This window comes from Temnothorax nylanderi, unplaced genomic scaffold (assembly GCF_030848795.1).
Source record: "Temnothorax nylanderi isolate EJ_2023f unplaced genomic scaffold, tnyl_v1.0 TNYL_tig0154_pilon, whole genome shotgun sequence".
Taxonomy (NCBI): domain Eukaryota; kingdom Metazoa; phylum Arthropoda; class Insecta; order Hymenoptera; family Formicidae; genus Temnothorax; species Temnothorax nylanderi.
The window spans coordinates 197,150-218,577 of NW_027249216.1; the positions used below are offsets into that span (position 1 = coordinate 197,150).

Genomic DNA, 21,428 nt, shown 5'->3' on the forward strand with positions numbered 1-21,428 from the left:
TAGAGCCTCGCTAGTACGGGCCTGAGGGTCCCATATGCCTTCGCCGCGTCGAAGCAGCCGTGCCGTGCCGTCGTTTCTTGGGCCAGTGGCAGCGATTCCTCGCCCGCGTGCGATCGAGAGACGTGCTCCGATCGCCGCCGTTCGTTCGAGGCGCACGTGTTCCTTCAGACCGCGTAATCATCGAATTCGCGATCGCGCGCTTGTTATCAGGGCGTACCTCGATCTCGTATCTGCCGTATTATTAATGGACTTTTAATTCCGTGCTATCGATATATCGTGGACGAGCGGGGCGGAAAACGGGGAGAGACTGTGGACGGCTTATCGAAATTTGCGTCGTTGTTTCGACGTCAGTGCCGAGAATGTGAGAGTGACGCTGATAAAAGGAATACGATGAATGTACCGAACGATTTCAAAGCAGAAACGGACACCTGAGTCATTATCGATGGTGCGGGACTCGATAGCGGTTTTTTTCACCGCTCGGAAACAGGGAAAGCTCTGTGCTATGCGTATACGAGATACTACCGCGCGTCGAGTCGAAGAGGGTCCGGGAAAACGTCGCGCGCGGCCGAGAAACGCGGAAGTCCACGCTCGCGAGGCGGTCGTGGAATATTCGAAGTGCGCGTCTCGAGATTAGGCGGCGCCGAGGATAGATAAATTTCTCGCTTTAACATCCGGGGTGACGTTAAATAAGAGAAACGAGCGCGATTTCGACACTCAAGACGTGCGTGTGTTTCCTTTCGAGGAGGAAAACCGAGAATTGTCAGCTCTCGCAATCCCGAGGCGAGACAATTCGAGAGTGAAACTGTATCAACTGGTGGAGGCAAAATTGCATCCGGCGTTACGGCCGGATTGTGTGTGCTCAACGATGATTTAAGAAAGTGCGCGGCGCGTTTGTGCGAGCCGAGTACCCGGAGTACCATCGCGGAGATACAATCGCGCGAGAGGCTGAGAGGAGCGAGATCGCGATCGAGAAAAATCATCCACAATGGTTCACACGAGTTACGCACAGTGGGCCTGTTTGCCGAGCACGTATCGGAAAAAGGTACGCTTATCCCAACACGATTTGCGATTTGCGATTACGCGCGCGCCAAAGAAGGAAAATAGCACATTAAGGAAAAATAGATCGAGCGCTTGTCGCTCGCGAGATAAGAATTAATCCAGATTAAACGGGTCTGGCGTTGAGTGAATCTTTGAAAAGAATCTCGGAGAATATAATTCCTACGTAAAAGCCGACCATTTGTCTCTCGAATCAAAGGAGTCTGACCCAGTTCTCCTTTCTTTTTTCTTTATCTCGCGGGACCTCTCGTTCGTATGACGAATATCGCGAATAGTTTTCGCGGAATCGGATTCTCTCTCGCCCAGCCAGCCGGTGGGGATTACGTTCCTTCGAAAGGTGCCTCCAATTCCGTAACAATCGTAACTCAAGCGAACGCCCGAGGCTTTAATTGCCGAGCGAGAGCCGGGGCCTTCTCTCTCAATCGAGGGCCGTGGCTCGCGGCGCTACTCGGGAAGCAGACGCTGCTATTTATCGGCGAACACGCAGGATATAATCATCCAGTGTACGCAAAAAGGCCCGATCCGAGAACGTCGGCGATTAATAGGCAGAGAACGACGGGATTAGCGAAGGCGAAGTGTAACGGAAGCGCCTGGCGACGTCGTCGCGGCGCATCCCTCGATTTCCTCCGTCCAATTCGTGATACTCGAGTAACCCGAGGCGCGATTGGAAAACGCAAAGACATCCCGCGATTCGTCGGAACGCATCACGCCGGATATAAATCAAAACCTTTTTAGATCCGGCCCGGATAGAATCGGTGTACGTTCTCCACTTCGGAATAGGGTATCGTGAAAGTATATAGCTCCGCAAATATTTGCGCGCACCAACGTTTGCTCCGTGCACACGAGCGCACACACCTTGGAAAAAAATATTGATCGAGGCCGCATTCTTCGAGGCAAGGCCATCCGTAAAAGCTTCATTCGCTTATTGTGTTCCTGAGTACTTCTCCCTGCAGCAGGCTCGCGCGCCGTGTAACGTCAATGCGGCCGTAATGCGGCTCAAAGAGTGTAACGGGTTGTAGACGAGGCAGAAAACGCAGAGATACCTATGAATGAGAATAAATAAAATACGAGTATACAGAAATATAAAAAAAAAATACAGAATAGGGACGCAGAGATATGAATGAGAATAAATAAAATAGAGTATACAGAAATAAAAAAAAAACAGAATAGGGACGCCTTTCACGAGAGAGATTGTCACGCCGAGCTCTTTATCTAAATGCGACTGATTGTGAGCTAATCGTAAGCGAACGAAGGGTTTTGCCTGGCGCGGTGCACTGAACCCGGAGACAGTATTCATATTGTTAATAAAAACATGCTCTCGCGGCCATGCCTTTATAAATAGCTCGCCGTCATGAAAGTCCGCCTCTTAAGAGTTAAGCCCAGTTCGCCGCTCGATAACGTCAATATTCGGTGCAGCGGCTGGCGGCGGCGGTCTCCTTCGACGCTCCGCTCAGCGTCGCGTGTCCGCCCGGCATTATTACCCGGACGAATTGATCTTTACCCGCTCCAACAACCGCCATTATCCCCGAAGGCCCTTGCAACCCCCTCCCTCGAGATAATACCGCGCGAGAAGCCGGGAAGATGAGGCGAGCGCGGCGTCCTATGCGAGGCCTCCGCGTTTTCGCATGTCGGCGGCAACGACGTCAAGTGAAAGTCACGTATACCTCCTGATTGCGGTCTTGTTCGGACCTCCCGCGCCGCCGCCGCCACGCCAAATCTCTAATTGCGTTACGCAATGTATGCAGACATCCATTAGAAGCGCGAGTTACGTCAAAGTGTAACGCGATTCTCGGTTTGCAGGGAGAAAACGTCGCTATGCGACGCTTTCAAGCCTGCCGGATTTTTTTTTTTTTTACGGGATTTCGATAATCTTGTCAGAAGAGAGGTATTTGTCAGTCGCCGGATAACGATAAAGTAAGAAAAGACGATGAGAGCGATTCGGGATGACGCCTTATCCTCCGCGCAACGACTTCGCGTAGCTTTTAATGTCCGAAGTTGCGACAGCTTCGAAAATGTTGCGACACATCGATGTTTATCGACAGCCCGGGAAGCCGCAGGCTAAAGCGAGTTTTGAATCACCGTGGATGGGCGCGTGTATCAGAAAACTCGGGAGAGATGACGGGCGGTATTTGAACTCTGACCACCCAGGTTGGAGTCCGAGCTGTTATCCGCTACACCAGAGGTTCTCAAATTGCGGGATCTGCCCCGAAGGGCAGTGTTCTTTTTTTTTCCAGAAAGGGATTTAGAAACGTGAGGGTCGCGCGTATTCGATCGAAAAGAGTTTCGCGACTAAATCGTTAATCCCGAGTGACAATGTCGATGGGTTTCTTATACGCTTTGCATATCAGACCGTGTATCGGTATTTATCGTCGCCAAGTAGGATTCTGCCACAGCCTGACTTCTTTTTGCGAACATTCAGTACACTGGTGGCTGACGTCGCAGATGATTCAAGTAGGCTTCTGTGCAAACGGACGAGAGTATAAGACACGAGAAGCGCGCAAGAAACTCGGATAGTAACCAACGCCTCTCGGTTTACGATTTATGTCGTAACAGGAGCGGCGATTGTGGCTAATTAATTCCAGATTTGCAATCTGGAGCCTGATACTGTCCGAAAACACGCGCGGCTGTTACAAACCGAGTCCTCTCGAAGATGTCTCGATTGTGCTCCGTTTTCATACATAACATTTTATCTACGAGACGTAATGTTTGATGAACGGTGCTGAAATTTATATAATTACAGAACAATATCCCCATTATCGGAAAAAAATCATAATAATGCAAAGAGTATCATCCTCGGAAGGTTCCATCTTAATTCCGTCTAATAATGCTCAGTAAAATGAAGATACTATACGTGCATCATATATTTGCTTCTCGATATAAATGTCACGAAGGAAATTAAGCCGTCGCGCGTCGTCGGCAAGATTCCGATGAGGACGTGTCCGGCATCGGCGTGAGCGCTCGTTATTCTTGCCGTCTTGCCGGGATCCAAAAGGCTAAGGCCAACTAGCTGCGTCCATTAACATTGACCTAATGCGCATAAAAAATCGCGCCTGTCGCACCTCGCGGCGCACCCATGTGCCGAATAGCGCGAATCGCCTTATTTCGCATGCACCTGATATCGTTGACCCGAAATTTTCACGGTCTATCTTAACGTTATGCGCGTTATATGCATGTGCAGGAGAAGGGGCGGCTTCTCTTACGTGGAATTGCAAGCGCTTGTCTCGCGATTAGGAGTCGCGAATTGTTATCTGCATAACGATCTCTCGATCGAGGCCGCGTCGCGAGGCGTGCGTTCCACGATATCGAATGAATATATACGCAATCGTATATAATACATACACCGAACGATAACCAACGCGTAAAGTATCACGCGCGTGTACGTGAATAAGTGGAACGCGAGCCTGCACGCTCGCCTTCCACACGCACGTGCGACGTGTAACGGAAATGTAAGAAGGCCTCGTGCAAGGGACCGCGGTCGTATTATGTGTCGCCCAAGAAAAAAAAATAGGCGTCTCGTTTCACATAATTATCCGGTAGAAAGCTAGGTAGCTCCAAAGTCAAACGATTGATACATCAACGGAACGCTTGGGAAACGACGGTCTTGTATTCAAAGGCGAATTTTAAGATAAATTCAAAGACTTGGATTTTTCTCTCGGAGAAGATATCGCAATATTTTATCCCGATTTTTTTAGTAATAATAATTTTGTTGTATTAACAGTAAGCCTGTCAGTAACGCAATTTGAATTATTTACGACGGGGATGCGTGTCGGACGCGCGCATGTGTTGCGTCCGTGCGTGATGACGCGGGATTACGCCGAGTCGGGCTCGACACGGAGGGAAGATGAGGAGCCTTGGGGAGCGTGTAGGATGGACCAAGATCAAGACGAGAGGTGCGAGAGAGAGAGAGAGAAAAAGAGACAGACGAGGTGCGAGCCGGCGAGAGTGCGAGGCAGAGAGTATACGAGACCGCGTCGAGATCCCGATTCTAATATTGTCCTAGGCATCGGTCGCGGTCTACCTCGCTCAGTGAACCGGCCAGATCCGGCGCCATCGGCCACGAAATACACGCGGCTGGTTGCGACTATTTAATTTTTTCATCCCGACGGAAAAGCGACTCGCGCGTTCACGTGCATGGTGTCGCGATACCGTTTCACTCGTAGATAAGAAGAGGTATGCGATTGTGCGCGCGACGGTAAACGAGCGTCGCGACGCCGCGACAAGAGCGAAATCGGACCGTTGGTGACACGGCGCGGGGAAAGCTCGCCGGAAAATCAATCGAGTAAAACGAGTCCACGGGAAAATACGGGAGGAAACACGCGGTGAGTGGTGGGCGAGTAAAGTGCGCAAAGGTCCGCTCGCTACGAGATCGAACTCGCGATCTCCTTTGACGATCTTTTGAGAGATAGAGAAACAGAGCGACAGATATCACGAGAAGTAAAATTGAACACATTAAATGATATGTTATAAGTCGAAAATACGTATAGACGTCTCGAGAACCGAGACATAATATTAAATGAGTTTCTGGCCAATTTGGTGTCGATTGTTCTTCATTAAAATGTCAAAACATTAGTTCTCTTGTCATAAGCGATATCGTTAACATGCTATTAAAAATGGTTAAAAAATCACGTCGAATTATCTATGAAGATTCATTAGATATTAAAATAATTATAATCAAGATATTAATCAAATTTCCGTTCAAAACGGTTGTTATTAGAAAGCGTTTGAGATCAGCTACGCTGTTATTGAACATGTATAATTTTACATCACGATTTAACATCTTCACTGATAACGGTGTCCCATTTTTAAGCACACGTCATCGGTAAATGAAGCGGACGAAAGCTTTTAGGTATAAAGGAAAATATCGCGTCTTTATTTCTCTTATAGTCTCTTTCCCATTAATACTCGAGTCGTACTCTTCACACTTCCTATACTTAGAATGAAAGCACGCATTGAGAGAATAGGAGGAAAAAAAAGAATAAAAACGAATGTAGAAAGTGCGTAGTCAGAAGGAACAGACCAATATCTAGAAATTTACATAACTGGCCGAAGTTTACGTTTTTCATTTAAAAATTCATGCTTTGAATATGTTCTTAAAGTCTGAAACATCGTAAATTACATCGCTATTAAGGAGATACGCGAATTTTTCCGGATAGTGCAGTGTTTTATCGGTAAACACGCTCGCCGCAATATCGAAATTTTGCATCTCTTGCTGCTTTAATCATATTTTCATCCCGTTTTTCATCTTCTCGTCTCGACTAATTTTTATTCACTCAGCTGTTCGCGCGCTTTATGCTGAAGGAAATTTTTTAACATCGCCAAAAGGACGGACCATACTCTCGCTTTGTAAAGCGCAGTGAATTTACGTCGGCTAAAAACGGTAGCGCGATCGATCGCAAGCCGAGTGCGGAGTGCGGGTCACTATTGTGAGAGGTTATTATCGGGCGACTTGCAGGTGACATCGATTGGATCGGCTTGACCCAGCATTGCGAACGATCGATCTTTTCGATGTAAATTAAAGATGATCTTTTAAAACGCGAAATCGAAAATACTGCCGAAGATAACCGACGAGCTCGTGAAAAGTAAATTTTCAGTAGTGTTTTTATCTCACCCTGAATACTTGTTTTATACAAATTTTATGAAAATGTTTCACTTTACTATCGCAGGGCAAATGCGAGATACCCGAAATGTTCGAGAGAAACTTGAGACGCGTCGGCCAGCGTGGCTATTTTGAATTCGGAAAGCTTCGTGCAAGCTCATCGATCGAAGGTCACCGGGTGGCGGTATCGAGAAGCGAACGTCAAAGAACTCGATGACCGCAAAATATGCTTTCATTGAAATTATACCAGCGGGCGAAAGCCACGCGGCTCGACCGAGCTGTATTTTTTAACGAGTTACCTCACCGACGCGTTTTCGCTTTCGCGCTAACGATTTCCGACACGTGAATGCGTGCACGAGCGTTGAGAATCGTGCGAAGCTGAGCCGTCAAGAGTAGGCTTATGCCATTATTCATCAACGTGTGTTAAAACATTCGTGATTAAGGCTGTATCTTCGGACAAGACGCAAGAGTGATTTTAACGCGATGTGAGCCGCGATACGTAACGCAATAATAAATCACGGTGGCAGATCGGAAAATTGGGTGTAGAAATTAATTAGAGACTTAGCCCAGCCTACGACATAATCCGCGGCTATTAGGGCCGGCCGAATGCAGGGTCGGTTACCGATACGAATATTTCATCGCGACTAATCCGCCGTTATATTCTGGCCTGCGCAGGAGTTTGGATTTTAATTTATTGCATGCAGAGACGAAAAGGAATTTCTCGTTCACGTTATTTATAAATAATTAAAATCATATTTTTGTAATAAATTACCGTAAAGGGTAAGTTGTTTTCTTTCATACTTGCTTGTGTGAAATACGTAGAAATTATCGAAAAACCAAGTTTCTATCTCTCATAAAATTTTACCTTCACCTTGCTCTCCTCAAGAAGCCTGCACATCGATAAGATTTCTCTCTCTCTCTCTCTCTCTCTCTCTCTCTCTCTCTCTCTCTCTCTCTTTCTTTTCTAAACGATATAAATAATCGAGGGTCGTGCAATGCCAGTCACATGGCGTCGTTGATTTCTTGAGTGCGCGCCAAGCACTCGACGCGAGTTTGAACGAACTGAATTGATTCCATAAATAAAGAGGACACTGTCTAATGAAAAGATTGAAGTATGGGTCCTTGTTGAGGAATGAATATCCTGCTTATCGCGCGGAAATATATCCGCCGAGAATTCGTCAAATGATGCCGATACACGCTTCGTTCCCGTTGTTGCGTCGTCCTTACTCTCAGCTCGTCAATTACGACCCAGGCGACATCGACAACGGAATGCGCAGCGGGTTAATATCCGTTGTCAAGCTGCCGAGAACACGGGCGTCTGGTTTGTGTGACGCTGATAATTCGAGGGGGCGTCGACGCAGCCCTCGTCGCCTTCGTCATCTCGCGATCACAGGAGTTAGTCGACTTTTACGCGGGATTGACGAACGTGCGGCACGGAATTTTCGCTGGTAAATTCGTTGACACTCCATATAGTTCGAGTAAGAATTCGTCGTAGGGCGGAAAACAGGCGCATCAGGTGAATGATAGCATTCTCGCAGCGTGATAGGAAATGGCGCGTGTGGGGGTGGGTGAGATATTCCGTCCAAAATTTCTGCTTTTTTCAGAAAACGCAAACGGAATAGCAGAGTTTCCTCTTTCAAAGGGAAGGGTGGAGAATTGTTTCGTCGAATTTTTTAACAGCGGGTTTGCGCGAAGTCAATAAAAAAAACCAAGTTAAATACTAAGTTAATTGCCTGACTTTTCAGTTTTTCGTTCCTTTGAACGAGATAAGTAAATTTAATTTGCTACGTTTGCTATTATCTTTTATTCTTTTTACATCGTCACGGCTGTTATTGTTCCATTAGATACACGTGTGTGCCGATGTGAATTTTTCTTGAAAAACTATTCGGCGTGCCGAATATAAAATGTTTTCGACGTTATATTTTGGTTCATAGTTTTTTTTTTATCATTTTTATAAGACACTTTATTGAACGTTTTAAGCGAGCGGCGAATATGCATGCGATATCGATGGCGCGCATCGAGTGGATTTCGCGGCTGGAATATTGGATATTGCATAAATACCCGCGAAACGTGACTATCCAAACCAAATTTATATGGATATTTACACAGAATGCCAATATTACCGTAATGGATCATACATTGCGATCGGCACTATTAAAAATACACGATGCGACAAACGTACTTCGTGCGAAATGTATCGAGGTATTATCGAATCCGAACAGATTGCACGAATCTTCCTGGAAAAATATCCTACAGAGATGTATCCTGGAAAGATTCTGGAATTTAAATATGAATTCAATTCGAGATTTGCCTCAAAGAACAGATGTCCTATTAAATTTGAAACGAAAAGTAGAAATCTAAAAAAATGATTCAAAATTGAGATCTGCGATAAAAATCTGCAAAACCGGCCGATTCATCGTTTCGCGTACAATTACCGTTTTAAAGGCTAGAGGTTGCTAGAGGGATGTCAAACGGACAAGCGAACGCCAGTCAAACAACGACGCCGACGTTTATATCGCGATCTGTTTTTCCTGCCCCCGGGCGCAGTGAGTTTAATTGCTTTCCTCCAGTCTGCCTTCTAATTAAGCCTTCAACCTTCCTTGGTTGAAGCGAGGAACTAGCCGAATGCATAATGCATTTCAGGGGACCGACGTCGTCGGTCCTTTCTTCCTGTCTCCTTTGAATGCCACACCACGATTTGCCTCCGTCCCTCTCGTTTCCCCGCGAGTCCCGCTCGGCTAATGGTCGAAGTTCGTCGTCGTTGTCGTCGTTCCGACGTAGTGCATCTTCGATTGAATTATAATTAATGCGCGCCTCGCTTATGAGGCTAACAACAGCGGGAGAAACTTGCGTCGCGAACTGTTTCCAGAGATACAAGTAATCAATTAAAGGATAATAACTCATAATTTATTTGTGTGCAGGTTTCTTTCTGCAGCTCTCGGATGCATCTTACTCCAAAGTTGCGGCAATTAATATACGGCTTTCGTCTCGTTAAAAAATTTGTCTCGTCGTGATGTGACTAAAACGAGCTACAGAGAAACGAGGAGAAATTTCTGCTCCTCTGATATTTCGTGAAAGCGCGAAAGATTGGATTATAAATTAATGCGAAATTCATATATTACGACACTTTTATTTAATTACGAAATTTTAACTAGTTCGCTGCTCATACTTTTAAAATAATTGAGCGCTGAGTCGTGACCAAAATGAATTGGATATTATGGTCGAAATCAATAAATTGTGACTTTATATATGTGTTTGTATGTGTATAATATCATTTATAAATTACTGTTATCTTGCACGAATGCTGCGTATCGTGGTGGGTGTTCCCAGATTTATCGCCGGGGCGGCGTGACCGCGATCAACAGCTAAATTACAATTTAGTGTCTGTCTCGAGCGGCCACATTTCACTTCGGCGATACAGCCTTCGCGGAAACAGATTTCGAAACGAGATATATTGAAAGATCCTGACGTACGCTTTCTTAGAGCGAGATACACCGAGACGCATTCAGCTCACGTGGCGACGAAAGTGTCGACTACCTGGAAATCTCCTCGACTTGTTACGTGTTTCTTATGCATACGCAATTCGCGGGTAGAGAGTCCATCTCTTCTTTTCCGCGTAAATACCGTAAATATCGACGTGTAAATGCCCAGGTGGAGTCGCAAGAGTTCCGCGTTAAATGGACCATGAAATATTTCACTCAATTCAATCCCCTCCTCTTACTTCATAATTACTTTGTCCGTATATCAAGCGAGGCGATTTAGCATTCGAATTTGGAAACTCCGGAGCAGGATTGGGAACTTCTTTCCGTGGAATTTATACAGCCATGCGTCACACGTGCAGCCGAGTCTTAGGAAATGCCATCGTGGCGCGGGAAAAATTTTATTTTGTGATAAATGCGTAACTCGAGCACCCGCTCGCTCGCGCGCGCCCGGCATTTTGCAATTTCCCATTTCTATCCCGCCGAGATCCACCGATATGTCGTAACTTATATCTGCACCGGCAAGTTTTTCCGCGGAAAGCACGGAAGTTTGCACTCGTCGCCGAGTGCATTATGCATACCCGCGTATTGTTGTGCGTTCCCCGTAACCGATCGTTACGCGTGCGATTGGTTGAAGTTTCACGTCTTATTCGGTAGCGGAAACTCTACGGTACCTAGAATGGAACAGACCGCTAACGATCCTCGACGAACGGTAATTTCTTGGTTTCGACGATGTCTTTTGTACGTAACGGGCCGCCTTGTTGCGCGATAATCACATAATGACTCGAATTGGCTTCGTCAATTAAAGCTGACACGAGGTCGACGTTCCCTACATTCTTCGCTTGGTAAACGATCGCAAAAGGGGGTCGAGAAAATTTATTTGTCACGACACTTTCCTTAGATACGAATAAATTCGCGAGATGCAGTTTAATTAATATTAAAGCGATGTCGCAAAGCCGCTGGCTCGATAGAAGGAAGTTCCAGTGGTTTTCGTCACCGTTAGGTCGTTTTGTTCTCATAGTTACGCAAAGATAGCGTAACGGTCGGGAAATACGCGCAAAAAATGCGGGATCCGCGGTTTCACCGTTCGAGCATCGGCATCGAACGCGCTCCGGGAATATTCAATTTTTCGGTCTGCCGCGTCGCATGATTGCCGCGTGAATCCTCCGCGAGAGAGATATAAATCGCCTCGGAAGCGCCGATACAATATTGTATAATCAAATACGAAACCCTCCCGACAGGTTTTCGAGTTTGATAAGAGTTACCGAGGCGCCTGTGTATGGCGAAGCGAAAATTGCTCTTGACGTGGAAAAATCGAACCTGAACTGTCAATGGGAAATAATCTGCGCTCCTTCTTTCTTTTACCTTTCTTGAGTTACACAATTGAGTTACGACTGCAAACAAATTAAATGTCAGAAGAGTTAACAATTTTTTCTTAATCTTCTAAAGATGGCCTTCTTCTTTTTTTTCGCTCAAAATTGCCCAGGTTTCTCAATTCTCAATTCTCAAATGGGCGCGTCCGGTATTAATCGCGCGATTGTGGAACGAATTATACGAGCGTTTTAGCAAAGTGTGCGAACACCCGCCGGCGGGTTCGGCAGCCCTCTGCGATCGCGTATTATCCGGCTGATACCCCGCGGAGTTGGTCACGATGATCCTCGACCGGTCCTGCATCATCTTGTCCGATTTTTCCCTCGCTTTCCATCGCCGCGTTCTCGCCTCTGGATGCTATTATCCCGCGTTGCCCGAAAGCAATTTTCTCCGTCGCTTTCTCCAATCGCTTTTGCGGCCTCCCTCCGGCTCGCCGCACGACGTTTAAAGGGTCGTTAAAATCGGACGAAACTTGTGTGGCACTTGAGCGTAAAATGAGTATCTCAAAAGTACCGTGGCCGAGGTAGAAGGTAGAATTATCAATGTTATCAAAAGTGATATTATATCGAAATCAGTGTCTTTTTTTTAAATCATGCGTTCCGTGTAAAGGAGGCGTCAATTAATTTCAAATGCATGGATAATTGTCCATTAAAAGTTGGTTTATTTATACGCGGAATCTATTTACGCGGAGTTTAGAACGATACGTTGTCGCAAACATCTCGGAAAGTTGTTTAGTCGCGGAAGTGACTCGCGTTAGTTGGTAATGAAGCAGAGTGTCCCAAGTTTTGTCGATGCGTCTGGGAAGTCGTGCGTCTCGCATAGTTAAAAGTTTGAAAGACTTACGCGCAAAGCGTGACATTCTGTCGAGTAGTTCAACGCTCGTCCGCCCGTTTCACATCGAGCGTATTTTCGCGGCCGCTCGCTCGCTCGCCGCGTCGATAATTTAGCTACCTGTCTTCTATCTGTCTCGCGATAATTTTCTTCGTAATGAATATTAAAGCGCGAAAGTTTATTTCATTCTATTAATGCGACTTGAGCAAAACGTTATCTTTCTTCATCTGCTGTGGCTTCCAACAATCTTCACGCGCCGTAAAAAAAACGAATTAAAATGAAAATAACGCGTCGATTGATACATTTCTAATCGAGTTAATGCGAGAAACAATGCGGTCTGGCCGGAAGCCAAGTTCACGTTGCGTAAACAAAATCGTGTTCCTTCGTACGGGAAATCGGGTCGCCGTATAACTCATTGTTGCAGCCACCTCCTTTGTCCCTCTCGAAATCCAAACAGCATCACGGGGAAGGTCAGCCGGAAAACTTCCCCTGTTGTTCCGCTGTAGCCGAAAAGTCTGGCGCCGGTGTGACGGCGGTCCGACGACGTGGATGCATCCCGTTCACAGAGACCAGCGTCAGTACTCTTTCGCCTCCGGCGCGTTGTACACCGTCCACCCTTCTAGTCGGTCGTTCTAGTCATCATCTCGCGATCGAGAGTTATTCTCGAATTCATCTCGTCCGCGAGATAATTCTCATTTCGCGAAATCCACGGCGATCACGCTAGCCCAACGGCGATTCGCGACTTTTCCGTATTTTCGTCTGACGTTACACGTGTAACTCGCTGCGATGAATCACGCGTCAATTCACACGAGTCAAAGGAAACGGCTTAAAACGTAGAATGCTTTGATTAATTCAGCAGATAGGAGGAATTCTCGTACGTAGCTTTAGAACTTTTCCAATAGATAGAAAAGCAAAAGCAGATTACGAAGTAAGTGAACGACGGCCACACACGCGCCGTTTGTTTCGTAGACGGAATAAAAGGGGTTGAACGTTTCAAAGCTCACAACCAGGTTCGACGATAAAAAGTTTCTGCGGCGACCAAGAAGCGAGATCGGGACAAGTCTTCTTGACTGGCTACTTTCACGTTTCGCGGTAACGTTTTGTCAACTACGGGGCTATCGAGCGAGGGAGCTCCTCGGGATGTTGAAGTTCCGAGTCGCATCCGGCCAACGGAAATGCGACGGCACGGTGAGAATCTTAAGCGTCTGGGACTCTCTTAAATCTCAACTCGACGCGCGGAGGGACATCGCCGGTAGAAAGTTAATGTTTCCAGATTTATCTTAAGAGATTCTATATGAGTTGTTCGTTCAATTCCGTCACTGCAATGTCAACAGAAAGTTCATTCATCCACGGCAAGACACGATTTCTTTCCGGTTCCATCCAGTCCGCCACTTTCGAGATATAAGCAAATGCTCTTGCTGTAAAAAAGTTAATAATCTTAAATGGTACAAATATAAATCTGCATGCCCGAATATTTATGTCTGTCCTGAATATTCTGCGGCATTTATTTATTCGCAAAATATCGACTTCTGAATGACGACAATATTTTATCGCGTTTCGATCCGTCGTGACGGTAATTTGTCGTCGCTTCGCCTGTACGACCGCTTTCAGGCAGCGTCGCGTGTCGACGTCTGGGAAGTTGCCTGCCTCTAGGCGCGACGAGGGACCGCAGTGGTTCTCAATCATCTTACTGGTTTGATAACTCGCTCCGCGATTCACGATGCAATGAAATTGCTCGCGTTGGTTCGCGTTAAATGATCTTAGGTATAACGTCGCCAAATTTTTTGACCGCACGTACCGCTGGTTTTAGGTGAATCCGGGAAGCAAGGCAGCTCAGCAGGGGGTGAGAGAGGGTGATCTGATCAGTAACATTAACGGAAGGAGCACTCGAGATCTGACCAACAGCGAGGCGCACGCTCTGCTACGTAATTCTGGGGAACAGTTGAAACTCGGTCTCAACCAGTAAGTGATCGAGACATTGAGATTTTTTTGTAGTAACAAAAATAACAAGGCAAAGTTTTTATTGTTCTAACGTACTTCGACCGGAAATTTTATTTTCGTTTTTCTGTTCTTTTTTGCCGCAGAGAAAATATCGGTTCACCAAAGAGGAGGATCTACAGAAGCAGTCTGCAGGAGAACACCACTACTGAAACTCAGAACAGTAGGTATTCGCCGCGAAAACCGATCGATCAGTCCCTCAGTTCGCTTATGAAACGGGAACTAATCGTAATTCTGTCATTTGTGTGCCGCAGAGATCACCACAAAGACCACAACGACAACGCGCACACGCCCGGAGACGGAGAGGAATGTTGCCAGTAAGTCCGCCGTTTCCTTATACAAATATCGATTTTCGCGTGAATTTCGATGGTGATGGGGCACCGGCTTTTAACATAATTGAAAATTGTATTTACGTTTGAAACGATTTACAAAAAAAAAAAAAAAAATCTCGATACAAATGCGCATCGATAAAAATAATTGACAAGCCGCTATGACAGAAACTTTTGAATGCATCGAATGGCAATTAATTAAATTACGTAATGTCGAATTTACGAGCACTTTCCAATTTAATCGCGGGGCTGTTTGAGCAACGAACGCTCGCCGCGCTCGATATCGATTCCCGATTAATCTCGTGCAGTATCAAACATTGAGCAAACCGTCATTTTTCAATTAATTTTTAACGCGGCTATCTACTGGTGTACAATCACAATCGCAGAGTTAGGAACTGAAATAATTTCAGAGCAAGTAACATATAATTAATTCATAGAGCAATCGCGCGTAAGTGTTCTCCAGGGACATTGTTGTGCTATTAGACGATTAACACGCGTGCGTTGGCACATTTAATAATTCACAGATTCCGGGACTTACGTCTAACTCGATCGTTCTCGTTCTCGTTTGCACGTCGCGTTACGGAGGACCCAGAATTACCCACGCATGACCGCCGATGTTTGATCGAGCACAATAATCCTGCCAGTTAACTGAGCGTACAATGCGCGTAGTTTAATTATCTCCGATGATCTCAGCGGCGAACAATGGCGGCCGGTTCCTTTATGCGCGACAACCGCAGAAACCGAAGTTAGCGTCGGTGACGTTTTGGTTGGCCGAATTAACCGTGCCGGCTTTCCATGCATGCGTCGCTGTTCACCGATGCCTAGCAATTACGGGAGAAAAAGCAAGAACGATCTCTTCAAAAAATTCCTTGTAATTGAACTGACACGTAATAATACGCAATTACAAATACGAAAATCTATTGTTAAAACAAACAGACGTCTCGGAAATTCTCGTGCAAACATCGAACGATATCAATTTCGAAAGGCAGAGACTATTGTAAATTTTCGTCTCGTCCAATCAATCGCCGATAATTGGCGATTTATTCCAATCCTCCGGATCGGACGGCCGGATAATAACGGATCTAATGAACGCAGGCAACGTATGACGTGTACGCGGACCATAAATGTACGCGGATCATCCCACTCTGGTCATTATTACCGGCTCTTTTCTCCAAATTGCCCGCTCGTCGTCGCGGTACAGTGCGCATCCAGACAGGGGCATACCCACGCCGCGCGTCGAACGTGTGTGCGTGTTTACCTCACGCACACGTGCTACCCACCTGTCTCCGACTCGCACGTACGCTCTCACGTACACGACGGTACACCTGCCACTACAACGACACGCCGGCAATTCCGTGCCGGCGCACCCTTGGCTCTTCGGGAAGACCCTACGTCGAGGAGGCGACCCTCTTCTTCTCTTCTTCTTCCTTCTCGAAGCCTGCGGACCCCACCTTTCTGCTCAGTCTCGGGGAACACCTTGTCGAGCGCGCCGCGCCGAGCAATCGGATTTTCAAGTCGCGTCGCTTATTTGAGGAAGGTGCATCGGAATCGCCAGAAATTTTTAGCTCGCGATCGAGGATCGGGGATCGATCGCCTAGTTTTCCGGAAGAAGTCATCGATGGAAAAGTGAAATGTGAATATTGTAATAAAAGAGGTCTGAGATACCTAATTTTTTTCGGCACGGCGAGAAAGTGGATAAAGAGACTGTTGATAATTATGTGATCGATCCCTTGATCCTCTGTTTTATCACAACATAATTTCGTGTAAAACTTTTTTAGAAAATTCAGTCGACAATTAAAGTGTAAAAGCAGGCTGTTGATAATTATGCGATCGATCCCTTGATCCTCTTTTATCATGACAATGTAATTTCGCGTAAAACTTTTTTTTTACAAAATTTAGTCTACAATTTAGTGAACACTCAAGCTAATATAAAGGGCAGTGCCGATGAGTGTTCAATCAGGAAACGCATACAACAGCGGGGATGCCTGTGAATGACGCGATCGTCAACAATGCGCGTATTATCCGACGGTACAATGGTCGCGAATCGCTGTTTAATGAATCCGCATGCGATTGCGTAATGAGGAAAGAAAGGGCGCGCTGGATGAACTCGTCGTGACAAATCACGCGATGAAAGTAAATTCAGCGTGGCCGCGTTGGATTAATGCTAATTAATGAAGCTCGATTGAGGCGACGATAGAGGTGACAAATCGGATGAAATTGAAAAATTAATGATTTTCCACGAAGATGAAGCTCCTCGATTGTATTCAGTGTCTCACGACGCTGAAACGGCGAAACTCGTCGCGACGACGCAACTGCGAGACGACGGATCCGCTGGTAATGACGAAGAGGCCACCCGCGCGTCGTCAGCATTATCATCACCGTCGATCCGAACCCGCGCAGAAGGTCACCTCGTCGCGGTCCAATGTCCGATTTCTGACCACGATACGTAGCTTCGGCGCTTCATGGAAACGGCGAGGACTCGCGAGGACCAGGAGCAAGCATGAGACTCGTCCGAAATCAAGGAGGTTGCTCGCTGGCGATGACGAGGCCAGATCGAAGGGCGTGGGAATCCCCAGGACGGTTAATGGAGTCCACCTGAAAAGGAAGAGGAAGATCCCCGCGAAAAGCGTGGAAACGTCGGAGAGAGGCAACGACACCGGACGGCCGCGGCGGGAGGAAGTCAACGTCGCCGGAAGAAGGGCCGGGGAGCTCGAGCGTGAATATTACGAGCACCTGGAAGCGCTGAAGTTCCTCATCGATCCGCCGCCGTGCTTCCGTAACACGGAGACCCGGCAGAACTTCGAGAACAAGTTGAACAGCCTTGATTTCAGGCGGATGAACACCGTGGCGATTCCCGCGGGACCCGGAACGAATGGACATCAGGGTCTAGGAAGTCCCGACGGGTTCCGGTGCCCGATCCGTGCAAATGACGATACGCACGAACGCGGGAGATCGTACGCCGACACTCTGGACCGTATCGTGGCGGAACACCTGAAGATCGAGCGCACGATGATCGATCTGTTCGTCAGGGCGCCGATTTTGAAGAGCCGACACAGCGAACAGGTGTCCCCCGCGCGCGAGAACAAAACCGTTCGCTTCAAGGACGAGGTGGAGCGCTCGGGAACATCTGTCGAATCGTGGGAGAAAGGGTTGAGACCCGAGGGCGAAGGTCGCGAGGCCGGGGGGATGGAATTCGACGATCTCGTAAAGACCGAGGTAAACTCGGACTTTTCTCGGGACCGGGCGCCAGACGAGAGCTCGAATGTGTTCGATGTCGAGACGCGGAACGGTAGGTAACGATTAAGTTCGACTGGAGAGAGATTTGCGATGGAAAACATGGTATTTAACGTTGAAACCTATCGGAAAGAGCACGCATTTACATAAATGTGCATAGCATTCTCGTAAAATTTTGCGGACGAGTGAACGCTACTTACAATTAAAGTAATGTAATCGAATAATGTAAATTTTGATCAAGATTTCCATAAGCAAACGCATGATTTGAGTTCGATAAATTGTGAGTTTCACGGACCAGTAATGATCGAAGTTTCTCTCGTATCAATCCAATTCAACATCAATTCGGAACAGTGCGCTTCTTGTCAATGAAACTCGATCGCCATTTATGGCCTGTTCTTGCCACGACACGCGACGATGCAGTGCAATTAGTGATGCGTCATTACGTTCGCTTTTCGAGGGTCATCGGATTCTTTAAATAGAGGATGTACGAGAGTCATTAGTGCCATCGACGCTGCCAGTTAATAAAGCCAAGTATCATAAGTACGCTTCAAATTTTATTATGACGAAATTTGGTCACAAAGAGACCTGTGTTCTCCTTTATATATTTTCTCTTGTGTTTTTTGAATGACAAAACATACGGCTGTCCGTATTTAGACAGTGCTGCATTAATACTCTCCTTATTGCTCTCTAGAGCTTTCTGACGGCGACAATGTTGAGCGACGTATTTGTCAAAGTTAACGATGCTATTGGCGAAATTACGATTACCATAACAATTTCTTCGCGACGGTCTTTTGTGCTGTGATATTTATGCGCCGATGTTATGGCCGATGGAACGGCTTTCGATTTACGTCGCGAAGTCCCAGTTGCAGCCTCGATCGAACAATGCGCCAGCGGAAATAGCAATCCCCGTTTGTTGAGCGGGCTTGTACAAACGGAAATTGTTCCTTTATCGCAGAGCGAGTAAGCCACGCATTAGATATTTAGAGCAGTCGTTCGCCTACATGGAAAATACTGTTAAGCGTTCGCTTTAAGCTGTCAAAATCGACAGTAGTAAACAAGTCACGCTGTGCTATTGAAAATTTATTTCAGCATAGTACCGAGATACGGGAGTGTTTCTTCTGGTTCCATCAAGGATTACATTATCACATTGAATAAATATCCTTCCTATGTTTAATGTTTCGTTACATAAAAATTATGTAGCTACGACATAAAAACTTGTACGAAAAAATCGCGCTTGACGTAAAATCCAGTTGCAAGGGCACGGGTCTTGGAATAATTTGTCGAATCTACGCGGAGCGTGACGCCGGTGATCGATTATGCAACGGACAGAGTCGCCGGGCAATAAAATATGTCACGCTGGCCGATTGTGCAAGCGACGAGCGGCAGCGGCGATCGGATCGAAGGAAATCCCTCCTCGCGAGAGGGGGTTCAGCCTCGCTCGCTCGCTCGGTCGGATGACCGAGAAGGACGAAAAGGGCGCAGCGCAGGGCAGCCGTGGTGGAGGACGAAGATGGAAGACGCGAACCGCGGAAACGTGGGCTTGGCACCTTCGGGGCATGACGACGCACCCATTCGCGTCCACAGCGCGTATTAACGCGCCCGTGGCGAATGGGCCCGCGTCGTACCTGACTGGAAGTTGCTCGCGCGAAACGTCCCCCATAATCTCCTTCCCTTTCTCCCCGGGAAAATTCGCCGCCGTAATTTTCCTCCCAGAGGCCTGCGCCTTCCTCGTGATAACCAGATTTTACGTAGATAATTTTACGTAGGTCGAGAAAAATGACTATTTGTATATTTAATCGAGTTACGGGGCTGATTAAATAAAAACTGAGGGAAAGCATTTTTTTGCCCTTTTTCAAAAACGTCGCAGGATTATGTTGTGCAGTACACGCGCGATCGCAGCTAATCTCCGATTCTCATCCCTCTCTATCGCGTTTGTGTCCGTGACAGCCCAACCCCTGCCGCGTAAGCTTCTTCAATCCCATTATGCAATTAACGTGATATATGTTTTATTGCGCAGCGACATGTTGCGTAATCGCAAGGTTACAACGCTGACGAGATAGAACGTGCGTGTCTGCGTGCGGATCTTTTATGACCATCGTCGAGACTTCCACCCCCGTCGGAATCCTTATTTTAGCTGCGCGCACACAGAGATACAGGGGCAGGGGGGTTGCTCGAAAGAAAAAAAAAAGTGTTCCGTCACTTCCGGATCTCGTGCGACCGTGTACGCGCGTGTGTCCGTTCGCGACTGCCGTGACGCAATGAAAAGTGCGGAGAATAGATGGGTGCGCTCGCGCGACAGAGTCACTCCGCCAGCATTGTACGCTCGGAAGGAAGTCCAACTCGGAAGCGGCGCTATTCATGAATTCAGAGGGGGACCGCGTGTGCGTGCGTGCTCGTGTACTTCTCCGTACGAGCGTTAATGCGTGCTACAGTTTCGTGTCTGTGCGCGCCGTAGCACACCACTATCCATAAATATCCCGAGTTCGTGCGCTTTCCCTCCCTTCAGAAAAAGAATTAAAAAAAAAAGAAGGAAAAAGCCAGCACATTTCTCTCTGTGGGATTTTTCGCAAAATCGTCGAGTGCTTGCACGGTGCTCCACGTCAGCGCATCTAAGTGCCGGAGCGATTCGCGCTTCGAGCGTACGAGCGTCGGCCGTATCTTCCGGAGGATGAAACCTGAGAGCTTTGGACCGCTCCATACGACCGACACACGGACGACACGGCGGTATTGAAATTCACACTCGTTCGACCGCGTAAATCGTCCCCACGTGTGTGAGCGATACAAATTCACCTGGATCGACGTGGATATGCGTGCACGAAACACGTGACTCCATCCCGGGTGGGGACGCGAACGCGTTTCGTGGGCGGTTTCGTTGGATCTACTCGTGCGGCTCAGTGCATAATCGCGATTCACGTGCCCTGCAGGTCGCGGGTGTGCCGCTGAATCGCGGCTGGTTTACGGTCAACATGGGCGTCATCGTCGCCGTCGGAATTCTCGCCTAAATTTAACGCGCTCGTCGTGCGCCTCGTGGACGCGCGCGACGCTCCGCGCTCGTCGTCGTCGTATATTCCGCGCGTATGCGCTCGTGGATTTTCGTCGATTAACCGGTACCGCGTGAGAGACATAAATCGATTCGCGTCTCCGAAGTCTGTCATAAAAATGTGACGTGTCAAGGAATTCGTCGCTTGAAGCGCTGAATAACGTAAATCGTGTTTTGCTGCGATTTATTATTTTTTAAATTCTTTCATTTAATTTCATATGTTTAAGTTAACAGTTTAATTTTCGCTATTGCGAGTTCTTAATTTCGAATAAATAAGATGTTTCCGAGAGATAATCGCGCTGCAACGTCGAACCATTTCTTTCAGATGACACAAAAGTCGAGCAGAGCTACGCCAATCAAAACGGTGCTCTGAAGAGCTGCCCGAGCGAGCAACGAAGCGACGATAAGAAAGGTAAGAGCCGTCTAGTTATCGGCGAAAAGAGAATATATATTTGGGAATGCTGGGCTGGACCACGCTTATTTCTGCATGATCG

General features: G+C 47.1%; 1 protein-coding gene across 17 annotated transcripts in view; it reads left to right on the plus strand.

Moving 5' to 3' along the window:
- The window catches only part of LOC139777565 (sorbin and SH3 domain-containing protein 1-like), a 75,736-nt gene that overhangs the window by 10,329 nt on the left and 43,979 nt on the right, over positions 1-21,428 (plus strand). For 15 of the 17 annotated variants that reach the window (XM_071715084.1, XM_071715076.1, XM_071715064.1 and 12 more), the window contains exons 2-5: positions 14,144-14,295; positions 14,418-14,494; positions 14,586-14,648; positions 21,260-21,346. In XM_071715084.1, coding sequence (XP_071571185.1) covers positions 14,144-14,295; positions 14,418-14,494; positions 14,586-14,648; positions 21,260-21,346 — 379 coding nt within the window. Of the gene's footprint in view, positions 1-771; positions 1,043-12,940; positions 13,522-14,143; positions 14,296-14,417; positions 14,495-14,585; positions 14,649-21,259; positions 21,347-21,428 lie in introns of those variants that run through there. The other 2 variants (XM_071715067.1, XM_071715069.1) reach the window with 2 other exon arrangements.